Raw genomic sequence first — 15,026 nt, 5'->3', positions numbered from 1 at the left:
AGTCGAATTACACGAGAAAGCATTCCAATAAGTATGTCTGTGTTCAAGCTCCTCGCATGAGCCTGATCCAGAATTATGACGGAGTAGCACTTTAGTAGAAAATCATTCTGCACCCCAAAATATGCAGATATAAGAAGAATATAAAGGTTAAGTTGTTAAAGAAAGAACGGAAGTTATTTTATTTTTCATGCATAGTCATCGGCATTATCACAGATAAGATATATATATCAACAGTAAGTGGAAGTAAAACATGAACTTCTCAAAGTAAAATTTCATCAGTCTCATCAAACTTGATAGAGCACCTGCTCCCCAATCTTCTTGTCATGCCTAACTTGAAACCCAACTTCTTTACCTAGATGAAGACCAAGTTCAAAAGTAACTCGCATAGCAGTAGCAAGGACAGCAACATGATGAGGTTGAGTAACACCAATGATACCGCTTCGAAAAGTAGACTGGCTTGAACCAAAGCCAGATTCATAAAGAAACTAAAATATTGGATCAAAAATTGCAAAAGAAAAGAATTATTGAACAGAAAAATTAGTTTTTAATCCCAGTAGACACAATCATGCATCAAACAGCCACACCTGAGGAACTTGTGTGGTTTTACCACATCCAGTCTCTCCACAAATAATAAAATTTTCATTTATAGCTTCCATTATTTCCTGTTCCATCATGACTATCGGAAGATCCTTCCTTTTGTTTTCAACCTCATCTGGCCTTAACACATGCACTACGGTTGAGGCAGAAAGAGGCCCCTGCAAAGAACAAAGCCAAACATGACAAGTCCCGTTGAAATAAATGTTTGGGCTGTTATCTGATCAACTTACCTCATGTCAAACCACCTTCTCAAATAAGAAAATAACATAACATAGCCGATAAACATCAAAGAAAATATAATGAAATTAAGCATGAAATTTTAATTGAAATTAAACTTGAGATTTCTATTTCATTGTTTCTTTTACAGTTCTATTCAGCTTATGTACAACAAATTAACTTTTGCAAGTTAAGATACATTTTGCATATCCTTTCAATTTTTTCATCACATCTAAAAAAAAGTGCTTCTAACTTATGACTTATATAGCAATTAACAACACAAGGCACAAAGCTTTATAAACATTAAATTTTAAGAGTATAATACCTAACCAAAGTATTATGTATAGCAATTCCTTCAAATGATAGATTAAACTTTCATAACTCCAACTTACCTTTGACATATTGCTTTCTCTCCTATCATCAGCGGACAACTTAGGGATGCAATTTTTAATATCTTCTTCTGAAGGTGTGCTGTTGTCCTTGAGGGGAACCTCCTTAATTGGTACTGTATCAACAGAACTGCAGCTTGGGCCTAGGTCCTTGCCAAAAACCGGCTCTTGAGAAGATGCCAAAGGACCAAGTGCATTTCTTGCAACTTCTATTTCTATTATCAATGGCTGCCCAATGTGATATTTGCTAATATCCTTCCTTGAGTCAATTTCCTCCAACTCAGGTTCAGGTTCAGAAGAAGAAGACAAATTATTGCTGTCTCTCCCCTTAGAAGATTTGTCAACATATGGAAGCTCTAAACCTGCTTTCGAAAACTGAACAGCTCACCTACGTTTTTCCCGCATTGTTTCAGCATATGTAAAGCAAATTAACATTAGGCATACTAACCATGTTTTGATTTAAAGTTGGTAAAGACTCGATGATACAAACCAGACCAATAGTTTTTGAAGACCACAGTAAAGAATATGCATCTTCCAGAATCTTGTATTTCCTGAAAATGCAAATGTTATAGTATCTGCCAAACATTCAATAAATTTCCTCAATGAAAGACAAATAAAGTAGGATACATTATTTAGAAAAAGAAAGGAAACTACTCCAAGGCCTCAATGCTCTTTGATAGCCAAAAAGCTTTCTCTTTCTCCTCCTGCACCAACAAAACAGAAGTCATCTCTAACACACACAAACACACACACACACACACAGCAAACCAAGTAGGGTATCAATTATCAAGAAAGAGCAAGAACCTCCAACATCTTCAACTTTCTTATCTGAGATTTACTCAATTTGGGGTTTTGTTTCTCTTTGGCCTTTTCAAGCTCCTGTAGGCATAAGTAGTTGACAACAAGCTTTTATTTGATATGATCAAAACAAGAATCAAAGGTTAATCTAATCATTGTTCATACCAGATTATTCTCTTTCCTTTTCTTGCTTCTTTTTGTAGGCAATATTAAAGCATTACTATCACTGCCTTCCAAACTACAAAAGTAGGCAAATAGGATTCTGTTAATGTCTATCAGATATGAAGAAATTGAAAGCAGTGAACAAATAAATTTGAACTATCCACATCAAATATTTTAACATGAACCTAAACAAAACTTTACCCTAATACACATATTTAAACATAAAAACTCCTTTCTAAAGAAAAAAACTTGTTTCCTATAATTTTGCATCAAACAGATAAGAGTAAACTTGAACTGTTCATATACCTCCATGAATCTTGTCCTGTCATCAACTCTACGGGCAGGCCAGAACTTTCCATTTTTCCTCCTCAATATAGCTCAGATAAGCCTGAAAAAGAAAAAGGTGAGATTCTGTTCAGTTTTGGAAATTATATCGAATTCCTCCCATTCAATTTTCAATCTCCATTTTATAATGTTGATAAATTTAATTATTTTTCCAAACCAATAAACAATCAAAAAAATTTTCTAGAAACGGAGAAGATGGAAAGATAGTTAGCAAAGTATTTCTGATCATTTGCTTCAACAAAAAAAAAAATAGTTTCTCATTTAATCAAACTAGTCAATGAAATGTAGTGCTCAGGCTCAACATTAGAAATATAAAATTAAAATAATAAATTCAAAAATGGATTGAAATAGCTATAATTGGATTGCGCTAATGAAGTCTCTTAAAATCAAAACAAAATCGCAGCGTTCCGTACCTTAAAAGAGCGTAAACAACAGCACGAAGCCAGTATGAGCCGATGGCCTGAGATGACGGCGGAAGTTCACCAAGGCGGCGATAACGAGTAATTAACAAAAGAAATCAAAGGATCTTAATATAGCAAAGAAAATCAATTAAACAGTCTTTTAATTTCGAAAAATTAGAGAGGGGCACCGCGGAGCAGAAGTAAATAGGCGGGGATTGAAGCCGTTGTGTATAAAACCTTCTGCAACTCAACTTTGGGCTTTCTTGGGACTTGGAATTTGTCTAATCAAGTAGAAATTCCATTAACTTGAATTGGGCTATAGCAGAACCCAAATTATTGGGCCTATGAATTTGTTGAATCCCTAAACTCCTGAAAGAGAGGTCCTGGAGAGTGAATAAGAAACGATAGAGCCCGGAAAAAGTAGAGTAGGCTCCTGTTTAGCTTTTGGATCTTAACTAAAGGACCAAATTCTAAATTATTAAAAAAAAACAAAACAAAAGAAAGAGGGAATATTATTAAATTAAAATTATGGCACACAAAATGTAAAAAATACAACTCCCAATTTCCTCAGGATGAATCTCAATTTTTCGTTTCTTTTTCTTTCACAATTAAGTTTGAGGATTAACCAACATCTCAAAAACTGTTATAATAAAATTAAACGAATTGAATTCCCTTCAATTCAATTAGTCTTTTAAATCGAAATGATTTTATTTACCTTTATTTATCGATGATTCAATGCTATGTATTTCTGAATTTTTGAAGTTATTGATTTCCAACTTATTTATATTTTTCTAGTTACTATATTTGAAAAAAGTAACATATGATCTCCTAAATTTCTACTTGAACCTAAGCCGGCTTTTTCTAAGGTCGAGGATCTAGCCGTTTGCATATATTGTTAAGAAGCAATCAGAGTTAGAGCATCAAAATAAATGTTGCCAATCACTTCATCATCATCATTATTATTATTATTATTTGATTTGCAGTGCATTATTTTGAGATAGAGAAATATGAAGAATAATCTTTCAGATTATGAAAGTAAATTCTCATGTCGGCCAATCAAAATCAACTGAAAAAGGGTTACAGGCTTTGCCGCAGAGTTGGTAGGGTGTCAACAAAGCTTGACTCTTACAAGCAAACGTACTCGTGTGGTGGTGCTGCCAAAGTCTTTCTTCCCCTAAATCCAAACAAGAAAAATGAGGGAAAATGAATGGGTCACAGAGTTCTATATATCTCCTTGCTTTTCCCTTGGGACAGTAACAGGATTCATGAATCCATCTTAGATGTTGATCTTGGCTTTACCAAATAATCATGGGGCAGCTAACCGTGCTTATCTTTAACATTAATCATATGGAGCCCATTGCAAACTCGACGTCTTTATTTTTTCTATTGCATGGTGGCATCGACATGATTTAACAGTTTGTATCCAATCATTTTTACAACTAAATGCAGGTTGGAATGTTTAATAAATTTGTATCCAATCAACAGTTAAAACCCATGTCGACCACAGGACCTGGTGGAAGAAACATCTCTCTCTAACTTCCACTGCTTCGAGCTCAACCAGAGTGCCAACTCTCTGATCTGTTTCATAGCATGTTCCAAGGGGATAAAAGATTTTTTCTCTTTTATTTTCCCTTTCCTCCTTTCTTCTATCGGTGAAGGATCTTTAAGCAACTTCGAAGCCCTGGTAAAATTGTTTAGGTGTGTGAGATAGAAGTTTGTATATAGTTCAAGAATATTAGAACCCAAAGAGAAAAGAAATACTGATTTGCAAGAAAATTTAATGATTGAATTATTTTGTTGTATGTTATCTGCTATGTACCTCCAAATGCTTGTCATAATCAATTATGACAATGAATTTTATCAAAAATGAAAAGGCCTATTATTATTGATCATAATTCATTAATTATTTGTACTAATTAACCACAATCGAAATAGGTGTAAATCCCTTCTAGGGTCAGATTCATTTTGAGTGCTCTATGTGGAGCCAAACCGTCCCATCTACGAAAGTATTGAATTAAAGAAAATAAAAAGTTTTAAATGATCAAAAGGTTGAATACTTTTTTAACGTCAGAAGTAGTACTACTTGAGCATTAGTGGGATCTTCTTAGCCCATTTGATTGATTAGCACGATCGGATCATCAAAGATCTGACACATCAACTTAACCATACATGCAATGTTACTTGAAATTTATGTCCTTATCATCCACCTTGCGTACAATTTGGTTGGAAAGTAGTACTTTCACTACAGGAGTTCGATGTATTTTTCGGCAAAATTGAGGTCAAGTTGGGCAACCCCTCGTAGCAATAATGCAATGGGTATCCAACATCAAGTTCTAAACTGGTTACGCATGAGGACTACCAAGCATCTATAAAAGGGACGTTCCTTGGCCTATGAAGCTCAGCATTCTCTAAGCTACATTTCAATCGAGAATGACCAGAATATTGTTCTTCACGTCTTTGCTATTGGCCCACATCTTTATCGTTGCCCAAGCGAGCCAAGGGCAACCGCAACATTCTTCTTTAGCCGTTGCATCCACCAGAGTCCAATACCATGGAGGCCCTCTCTTGACCACGCCAAATGGCATTAACATTTACCTCATATGGTATGGAGGATTCTCTCAGGAAGACAGAAACTCTATAACTGATTTCTTCGCTTCCTTCGCGGGCTCTGGTCTTCGCCAAGGACCATCTGTTTCTACATGGTGGAGAACAATCAGTACATACAAGGACAAAGCTGGGAAACCAGGTTCCAGTACCGTTAGACTTGTCAAACAAGTTGGAGATGTATATTCTTTAGGGAAGACTCTGAAGCGCGCCCAAATAGCCAACTTTGTGAAAAGCAAGATAGACAACAAAATCTTTCCATTAGACTCTACTGGAATATACTTAGTTTTGACTGCTAAAGATGTTACAGTAGACCGTTTCTGCATGGGATCGTGCGGTTTCCATGAGAGCATAATGGTAGGGGCAATGGCTAGAGTGGTATATGCACACGTCGGAGACCCTTCGGTCCAATGCCCTGGTCTTTGTGCATGGCCTTATGCTCTACCTGCTTATGGCCCTCCAGGCCAAGCCTTGGTGGCACCCAACGGTGTTGGAGCCGATGGCATGATCATCAACATTGCCACCCTTCTTGCAGGGGCTGCCAGTAACCCATTCAAGACTGGTTACTTTCAAGGAGACGCCTTGGCACCGTTGGAGGCTGTCACGGCCTGTCCTGGAATATTTGGCGCTGGAGCTTATCCCGGGTATCCTGGAACTTTGTTGGTCGATAAAATGAGCAAAGCTAGTTATAATGCCTATGGTGCTAATGGTAGAAAATTTCTTCTCCCAGCCATGTGGGACCTGATTAGCTTGAACTGCAAAATTACTACTTGAGTTGTTTTCGCATAAAGGTATTTTATATATGTTAAAACTACGCCAGATTTACGGAAGAATTGTTAAAAATAGGCTTGAAGCCGTCTAAAACCCTGTATTGATTATTAAATTAAACTAGTTGATCATTCTGTATCACCGAATGAATGCTCTTCCTTTTTTTCTTTCTTTCTTTTTAAAGAGAAAATATACACCTTTTGAACATTAAGATAAGGAAAAAGAAAGATAATTCAATAATCTGACAGCTCGATAATTGGCTGACGTAGTTGGGCGAAAGCTATTTTCTTCTTTCCCATGGCTACTATATGCTATTTCCCAATTTCTTTTGCTAGCCCGCATGCCAGGAAGTTGCACAAAGTTTGCAGGTCACATTTGGTTAAACTAATTGGCCAAAGAACAAGTGGGTGGCCTTTTGTCAGAGTCATCGTACTGATTTGGACAGACAAAAGGTTTTTTAAAAGCATTACTTGTTTTTCTTGAATTGCAAAAATAGGTAACGTCTAGGAAATTGACTTTGATTGTTACGCTTGGTCATGCGAAGGTCTTAGTAGAGTCAAACCAAAACTAACTACACTAATTGTTCTTGAGATGAGAGAAAACGCCCCTGGTTACACATCAAGATTCAAGAGAATTTCTGTATGTACCACAGCAAAAAGGCACTGTCATTTAAGAAGTATGTCAAATTCAGTTTTGATGGCAACTTGATATCAGCTCTTTTATTCTACATTTAACTTTCCTTCAGTACACAGTCTCCTTAAAAAATGAGGGAGGCTTTCCCCTTATTAGCCAATTAAGGGCCACTCTTTCACTGCAAAATGCATAAACAATACAAACCCAATGGGAAAACCTCAAGAACATCAATTTCCAAAATCAGAACATGAAGAAAAATTGCCGTTGGATTTTATTGGACTTAAAAAATCCAACCGATAGAGAAAAACGGTTTAAAAACTAAAATCTGGGTAGCAAAATAGCTTGTCAGTCAGATGGGCCAATCATTTTCTCAGGCACCACAAGATTGTCAAATTCTTCGCTTGTTAGCACACCAAGTTTCAATGCAGCTTCCTGCAAAGATAAGCATAAAAAAGTGTCGGTCAGATTTGATATTTCAGCCATCCAAAGTGAGGATCAAGACAAACACTGAACAGTTCCAGTATGAACACAACTTTTGTGCCCTAAATAGGTCAAATATCCATATCTATGATACTATAGAGTCTCGGAAAACCAATTTCGTTGCAATTAAATAAGAGCTGAATTATTAACATATTGGAGTTAAGCATCACAAACATTTAATCAAATAAGGCGATGAGTCATTGAGTTTAAATACTATTGCAGCAAAAGAGATTCAAAAACTGAACCACATGGGACAAGTACAAATCTCACCTTCAAAGTGGACCCCTCCTTATGGGCTTTCTTGGCAACAGCTGCAGCATTATCATAACCAATTTTCTGGAATCAAAGAGGTAATTAGAGACGTGATTCAAAATGCAAGGACTTGTGGAACGACTGATCATAGACAAGGAAACAGGGATGAAAACTTACAGGGTTCAAGGATGTGACAAGCATTAGAGACTGCAAGACCATGCAAAATGTCACAGGCAAAATCACACAATCATTAGCTAGAGAATTTATCATATAGCATCAAAATAAATATTAAACAAGTAGAATCAACTGACCTCATGAAGTAATTTTGAAATTCTTTCCCTATTAGCTTGAATTCCCCTCACACAGTTCTTCTCAAAGGAAGCAGATGCATCACCCAGCAATCTCAGTGACTGATAACAAAGAACCAAAGCACCAGTTGAACGAAAATGAATACATTCAATTATATAGCCATGTTATCAGCATCCTAAGTGTGAAAATATCTCAAGACAGGTCAAGCACATGATTGTCAAATCTCAAATTATAAGAATATTTTTCATTAGAAAAATTCATTTATTACATATTCAATAACTTTATAAAATCTTCGGAAAGAAAGAGATTTGACTCTTTAAATGAGCAGTTGATTGGCCCGGAAATTTAAAAGTTTCAGTTACAAAATCAAAGATCCACTGAATTAATTTACAAACTCTCAAAGGTATAAGGTGGGTTTACAGTCAACATACTGTTACATCTATGGTGAATTGCTAGCCTAACCACACCAATTAATCATGCATAAGGAACTTGAAAGTGTTGAAATTATATAAAGTACAATTCTTAAATAACTATTGTAACAAAAGAACGTACATGTAGGAGTGCACTAGCAATCATTGGCTTGAACACATTCAATTCAAAGTGGCCATTTGATCCACCCACGGTGATAGCCACATGGTTACCCATAACCTGCAAAGCAATTTTCCATCTTATTATAGTCTGATAAAAGAAGGTGACCATTTAACTGCCAGCCGATAAACACTCCAGTTGGTCAATACCATCTAAATGTGACAAAATAATAATAAAAAATTTTACCTGGGCACAGACCATAGTAAGAGCCTCACACTGGGTTGGATTCACCTTCCCCTGAAACAGAATAAGCTCAGTCAAAATAATAAGATTATGTGGGAAGACAAATCTGCAAAGAGTGAATTAAATAGGAAAAAAAAGGCCTTTGCTAATAAATAAATCTATGGAAACTGAGATGAGAATTTTACAGGCATAATACTGCTGCCTGGCTCATTTTCAGGAAGAATAAGCTCACCAAGGCCACATCGGGGACCACTGAAGAAGGAAAATGCCAAAACCATCAGAATAAGGCTAAACAACAAAAAAGGAAAAATGCAGTTACCCAAACTGCGGACAAACCTTCCCAGCAAGCGTATGTCATTTGCAACCTTCATCAGGGAAGTAGCAATAGTGTTTAGGGCTCCGCTAGTTTCAACAAAGGCATCATGTGCAGCCTGATAAAAAGAGCGAATATTTATGCATCTGAAACTATTTTGCATTACAAGTCATGAGATGTAAGGTAATAAGCAATTCCTTCAACCGAAAACAAAATGGAAAATGTAAAAGCTTAAGCAGAGAGAGTTAAGAGATTAACCAAAGCTTCAAACTTGTTTTCTGCTGTGACAAATGGCAATTGTGTTTCGTCAGCTACTGCAGCAGCTATTTTTCCATCAAACCTAGATTGATTTTAACATTGAGCACTGTCAAATTAAGCATGAGACAATCAAAAGGATCATGATTCCAGATAATGGTAAACAATTCTAATAAAATTTTCCTTTTAAGGTTCACAATCTGCAAACTTAGTAACAACTACTTCAATTCATGGGGCACCAGGTGCGACATCTATTAATTTGGGAAAAAAACAAGTAGAAGATTACAGAGGTAAAATAGTTTTAGACGAACATCCACAGGTCTACCAAAGAGTGTCTCTGAGTATATAATATATGAGACAACATAAATTACAGCTCAGAAGAGAAGCATAATCATAAAAGACTTGGATCTTAATAAATCAGAAGCAACAAAGCAAACCGAGTAAAATAAATCAAGAATATGGCATCAGAAGAAACAAAACCAACTCTAAAAATGGCAAAGGAGAATAGACATAATTACAACATCAGAGAAGCATGCCTCAACCCTAAAGTAACACATACCCTTTCTTTGTATTCAATCCTGTCCCCACTGCAGTACCACCTTGTGCAAGCTGCTCAAATGACATCCCTATATGTCAGTAGTCAATACAGGTTAAAAGGAACACAATGCATTAAAACATGATTGCAAACCTGATACATGCGTGGCAGAGTGCACAAAACCCGATCAATTCCGTACTTGACCTGCAAGCACAATGCAAGACAATAATAAGTAATCCCCCATTACCATCCCTGCACTAAACACAAATTGATCCCAAAGATAATGAAAACAAGTGCTAGATAAATAATCTTACTTGTGTTGTATAGCCACTAAACTCTTGACCAAGAGTCAAAGGTGTTGCATCTTGAGTGTGAGTGCGACCAATTTTAACAATATCTTTGAATTCCATAGACTGGTGAACATGAACACAAGCAAAATTCATCTTGAGTGTGAATTCATTAAATATATATATATATATATATATATATATATATATACCATACATATATATATAGTGTAGGTGCAAACACAAAACTTAAATGAACCAAAGAGATTGAATTCAAATAAGAAAATATCAGCCATCTAGAAAATCTGGTATGGCCAGAAAAATCCATTTTCAGGCAGTAGACGATTGTGTGATAATTAGTTGTGAACACACATGTAATGCGACAATGGCATGGAAGGCAGAGATATCCAATTTAAATAAGAAGAAAGAAGTGAAAGTAAGAGAGATTATACATCGAAAATGCCCTAAACTAGTGGCAAAAGCACAAAAGAGGGTAGCAGCAAACCTTTGAATGTAATGTGGAATGCAAAATCTTCAACTTAGGTATTAATCTTGAGTTTATTTCCATTGCAGCTGCAATGTGCATTACCTGGAGAAAGAATAAGGAATCTAACATAATAAAATAGGCAGCACGCGAAAAGTTGTGTTAAGGAGAACCCATATATGTCTGTGCAGGTGCATTCTTCAATTGTAGAAATTTTAATCTGATTGGCAAAAACCAACAAGTTAGATAAGTGATCCCACTTACAGTTGGGAATGTGTCATTAGACGACTGAGATCTGTTAACATGATCATTTGGGTGCACAAACTTTTCACCACGTTTATGCCCAAGGATCTCAGCTGCTCTATTAGCAATAACCTGGAAATAGTCCAAAATTACAAAATAAAGTAAACTTTTAATATAATAATGATTCTCAAATGACAAGAATTTTCACTCCGCTTAACATATAATTGCATTGACCTCATTGGCATTCATGTTACTCTGAGTGCCACTGCCAGTTTGCCAAACAACAAGCGGAAAGTGATCGTTGAGTTTCCCTTCAGCTACTTCTTGGGCCGCTTGCATTATTGCTTTCCCAATGGTTGGATCAAGACCATAGTCCATATTCACCTAAACCAAATAAAAAAGCAAATTTAATTTAAAATAAGCCAAGATAATCATTACTAATTACTGATTACTTCAAAATTAACCATTATTTGGATTTAATGATCCTATTAGTTGGTGAACCTTAGCAGCACATTTCTTGAGAATACCAAAGGCACGAATAATAGGTTCAGGCATCCGTTCACGCTCGCCGCCTATTTCAAAATTCTGTAACGATCTCTGAGTTTGCGCTCCCCACAATCTATAAAAACCGTAATAATAAAAAAAACTATAACTACTTCCTCTGTTTACTTAAAAGTATATAAATATATATTTTTTAAAAGCAATATTAATGTTGCGAACGGCAAAAGAAGAAACGAAAGAAAGTTCAGAGAGGGAGAGACGAACTTATCGGAGGGGACATTAATGGGGCCGAAAGTGTCTCGTTCCTCCCTAAACGACGTCGAGTAGGACCTCCAGCAATGGCGTAACGGAAAGAGGTGACCAGCTGGGAGTTGGTGGATCCGGCGGAAAGTCGACGAGATACGATATACATCGCCATTTCTCTTCTTTCACTTCAAAATCTATAATCCTGCGTATTAATAATAAACCAACAAGGCATTCACGATTAAGATTTTCTAATTATTTAACAGTTAAATATACGGTTGATGAAAATAGAGGAAACAAACCTGATCAAGCGGAGGGAAGGAATGAGATCGGAGAAAGGGTTCGGGAAGGTACGCCAGTCCAGAGGGACAGAGACAGGGTGTGAGAGAGAGAGAGTGGGGGTTTGGGTCAATTCATTGGAATAGTATAACAACTAATTAAATTGGGCTGGGGGCTGTTTGGCATGTAAAGCCGGAGTTGTGGGAAAACTTTGGCATTGGTTTTTGGAGGGTAAGCGAGCAGCCAGCAAAAGAAAGAACCGTTTGGCAGCTTGCTTGCCTGGGCTGAATGGCGTGCTGTATGGTCAAAGGTGGGCAGTGACGACTTCCTGTAACGGGGATTTTTCATTTTATTCTTTTTGTTAGTCCTCTGGAATTAGCTTTTCGGATGGTACTCTTAGCGATTATCAAATTCAAACAACAGAAAATTGACCGTCCATAAAATGATGCACAACATGAATTATTTCATGTTAACGCTATTGGCACTGCATAATTATCAAATTAAATCGTAATCAACAAGATTGAGTAATTGAAAATTATCAGACAAAGTCGATCGCGTTTTAGGCGCCTGGGTGAAGACCAGTGGTTGGTGATTCTCAAGTGTTTGGGCTTCTAAACCTTTAACAAAAAATAATGAATTTTTAAATGGGCCCCTGCATAGACTCCATGGGCTCTAAGTCTATGTGAAGGACGGATGAGTGATGACAGAACTGAAGATTTGGGCCCAGCGGCCCAAATTAGTTTTTTTCATTTGGAGAAAAAAAATTCGGTCTTTTTTTTTTCAACAGGGATCAAGCATTAATTATTGAGACAAATATTCAGAATCTAAGTCAACCTGATCTCAATTAAGACTTAAGAGGTTTTACAAATTGAAGGTATATCTTATACTGCATAGGACCATTAAGCAATTTTTATAAAATACAAGTTCAAGAAAGGATATTCATATTTTGATTAATGAAATTTGAATGCATACAGAGAAATTAGGAACAGAGCTAGTCAATTTTTATTGCGAGAGTCAAAGACGAAAAGGATTCCATATAAAAAAATACCATATAACATTGACAAAGGGATGTTTATACAAAATTACAGACAATTGTCTTATGATAAATCATATATCATGTTTAGTAACATCAATATCTGTTACATGACAAATATAATGTAAAATAACTATTACAACACAATTATATATGACCATTTATAATCAAATTATATGTTGTATCCATCAAGTCAAAAATAATTTATTCAACTATATGCCATTTGATTTTTTAAATGAGAACTAAGAATAAGAATGATCAAATACTAATAACAATTATATTAAAAGTTTTAAGCCCTAGACCTCTTATTTTTAATTTGAAAGGATAGAAGATTGTGTCTAATTGTGAACATCATTAAACCCATTAATTTATCATAAGTTAGAGGATGCTCTTGACAATGTAGCAAGTATATAATAAAAAATTCTAATAAATATACTATCCTCAGCCCCTGAGAGAAACTTTTAGAAACGTTGTTTTACTTGATGCTACCAACACCTCCATCACCTTCAACAAACTCAATGCTCTTGATGAATTAAGGCATGAGCTTGGGAATGAGGTTGTGAAAGTAAAGGATCAATACATCTTGAAGGGAAAAACAAAGGTGCTGAATTCTTAGGTAACAATATTGACACCCATGCTGCTTATTACAACAAATTAATGAGATAAAGAGAAAGGACTTAGAATAAGTATGAATCGGTGAACTCTTCCTTATTGAATGAATTTTGTAATAGAATTGCATTAATAAAATCTCTTCTAACTTTCCAAAAAAAAAAAAGAGACTTAGATTGAGTATAGATGGTGGCTCAATAGTTGATAATGTAGACAACATTTTAATTGTGAATTTGATGTAGCACTTTGGTATCTACATATTATAAAGGATTGAGTAAGATTAGGTTCACAAAGTCTTTAGTGTAAAGGTAAAATACCTTCACCTTTTAATTTTTAGTCATAATTCTAGGCATGCCCATTATTTTTCAAAATTGACAATCCACTTCAAATGTGTAAACAAAGTTAATGGATAAGTGTGAAATGTCATAAATAGCTCGATAGTGCTCTTTACATAGATCAACCACCCTTCACACTCCTTAAAGGAGCAGTGGCCCTCCATCCCCCACCTTCTCTTCCAACGCTTCCTAAGGGAGCCACACCTCTTTCACCCTAGTGCCCCTCACCCCTTGCCGACACTTTTCAAGGGAGCATAGATTTGTGCCCCCACATGCTCCCATGAAGACCGCAAAGGTTGGGGAGGCATGAAGGGCAGGGTAAAAGAGATCCCGCCAAAGCAAGATCTAGTGCTTCGATTGTGGGAAGAGGTGGGAGAGGTTTTTTATTTAATAGAAAAAAATTAAAAATTAAAAATTATAGTTTATATAATATGATAATTTTTAAAATTAATGAAGGGTGAAATTATCCTTTCAATATTACCAAGTCGTCATATTAACGCAAACATTAATTATTGATTAACGGTGGACTTATGTGTTCAGCGAAATATATTCTTTTAAGACAAATTGTTTACTTCAAAAACTAATGGAATCATGTGAAATTATGACTAAACGTTAAGGGTGAAGGTATTTTACCCTTAGTATAATAATGGTCGAACTATGGCAATATACTCCAACATGGAATGACCTCAACCCTTAATTTCTAGAAATTGATTAATGGCGAAGTGCTCATATCTTCTAACTTGTTAGGTCCATGTTTGTTTTCAAATGAAAGCAAACTTGCCTTGGGATTGAGGAGTGAGCAAACAATATCTTATAATTACCATAAAGAAAATTCCAAGATGTTCAACGTCTTCTTTACCTTTTGCCTAAACAAGACAAAGTTTGATGCATTCCAATATTAGATTTAGTGTTTGCTCTATTAGTAAAGTTCAAATTTTCACTTCTCCAAATAAAAAAAGAAAATCCATATACCTTCTCTTATGGTTATCCCTATCCTAGTTTGGTAGTAGGAACATCATGTCTATTAACATTAAAAAGTTTAGATTTAAAAATCCTAGTATTAGAGTATTTGTTCCTTGTCAACATAATTATGTATATCTTAGCTTTCCATGATTCACCTTGGAAAGGGGCATGATCTCAATCTTTGTTGTTGACAATAATGTAATGGTTAAATTCTATGAATC

The 15,026-nt window shown here is 35.7% G+C and overlaps 3 protein-coding genes across 3 annotated transcripts; 1 reads left to right on the top strand and 2 right to left on the bottom strand.

Moving 5' to 3' along the window:
• On the bottom strand, positions 1-3,139 carry LOC110414084 (ATP-dependent RNA helicase DEAH13-like). Its single transcript, XM_021425149.1, has 10 exons — positions 2,921-3,139; positions 2,469-2,550; positions 2,166-2,238; positions 2,007-2,081; positions 1,857-1,906; positions 1,651-1,753; positions 1,206-1,577; positions 585-755; positions 307-485; positions 1-110 (listed from the first exon to the last, which is right to left on the bottom strand). The coding sequence occupies exons 2-10, from the start codon at positions 2,519-2,521 to the stop codon at positions 92-94; spliced, it is 1,095 nt and encodes a 364-aa protein (XP_021280824.1). The 5' UTR covers positions 2,522-2,550; positions 2,921-3,139; the 3' UTR covers positions 1-91.
• Positions 3,140-5,244: 2,105 nt separating this feature from the next.
• On the top strand, positions 5,245-6,421 carry LOC110414124 (protein EXORDIUM-like 2). Its single transcript, XM_021425189.2, has one exon. The coding sequence runs from the start codon at positions 5,339-5,341 to the stop codon at positions 6,284-6,286; it is 948 nt and encodes a 315-aa protein (XP_021280864.1). The 5' UTR covers positions 5,245-5,338; the 3' UTR covers positions 6,287-6,421.
• Positions 6,422-6,971: 550 nt separating this feature from the next.
• Positions 6,972-12,172, bottom strand: LOC110413574 (fumarate hydratase 1, mitochondrial). Its single transcript, XM_021424433.2, has 18 exons — positions 11,889-12,172; positions 11,608-11,791; positions 11,344-11,461; positions 11,077-11,226; positions 10,864-10,974; positions 10,621-10,704; positions 10,143-10,241; positions 9,982-10,032; positions 9,853-9,902; positions 9,297-9,378; positions 9,062-9,156; positions 8,911-8,977; positions 8,729-8,779; positions 8,507-8,602; positions 7,957-8,055; positions 7,823-7,852; positions 7,664-7,729; positions 6,972-7,345 (listed from the first exon to the last, which is right to left on the bottom strand). The coding sequence occupies exons 3-18, from the start codon at positions 11,395-11,397 to the stop codon at positions 7,259-7,261; spliced, it is 1,272 nt and encodes a 423-aa protein (XP_021280108.2). The 5' UTR covers positions 11,398-11,461; positions 11,608-11,791; positions 11,889-12,172; the 3' UTR covers positions 6,972-7,258.
• Between the last annotated feature and the right edge of the window lie 2,854 nt (positions 12,173-15,026).

Source organism: Theobroma umbraticum, unplaced genomic scaffold (genome assembly GCF_002168275.2).
Source record: "Theobroma umbraticum cultivar Fairchild unplaced genomic scaffold, ASM216827v3 scaffold_4.1, whole genome shotgun sequence".
Taxonomy (NCBI): Eukaryota; Viridiplantae; Streptophyta; class Magnoliopsida; order Malvales; family Malvaceae; genus Theobroma; species Theobroma umbraticum.
This window is presented reverse-complemented; position numbering and strand designations above follow the sequence as displayed.

Excerpts from the sequence above, each read along its gene's own strand:
- LOC110414084 (XM_021425149.1), bottom strand. The coding sequence starts at position 2,521 with ATGGAAAGTTCTGGCCTGCCCGTAGAGTTGATGACAGGACAAGATTCA. Across the intron at positions 2,239-2,468 it reads ACAGGACAAGATTCATGGAG|TTTGGAAGGCAGTGATAGTA; the intron begins GTATATGAACAG and ends CTACTTTTGTAG. Across the intron at positions 2,082-2,165 it reads AAAGGAAAGAGAATAATCTG|GAGCTTGAAAAGGCCAAAGA; the intron begins GTATGAACAATG and ends TTATGCCTACAG.
- LOC110414124 (XM_021425189.2), top strand. The coding sequence starts at position 5,339 with ATGACCAGAATATTGTTCTTCACGTCTTTGCTATTGGCCCACATCTTT.
- LOC110413574 (XM_021424433.2), bottom strand. The coding sequence starts at position 11,397 with ATGCCTGAACCTATTATTCGTGCCTTTGGTATTCTCAAGAAATGTGCT. Across the intron at positions 10,242-10,620 it reads ATTCCACATTACATTCAAAG|TCTATGGAATTCAAAGATAT; the intron begins GTTTGCTGCTAC and ends CATGTTCACCAG. Across the intron at positions 8,603-8,728 it reads TTACTATGGTCTGTGCCCAG|GTTATGGGTAACCATGTGGC; the intron begins GTAAAATTTTTT and ends ATTGCTTTGCAG.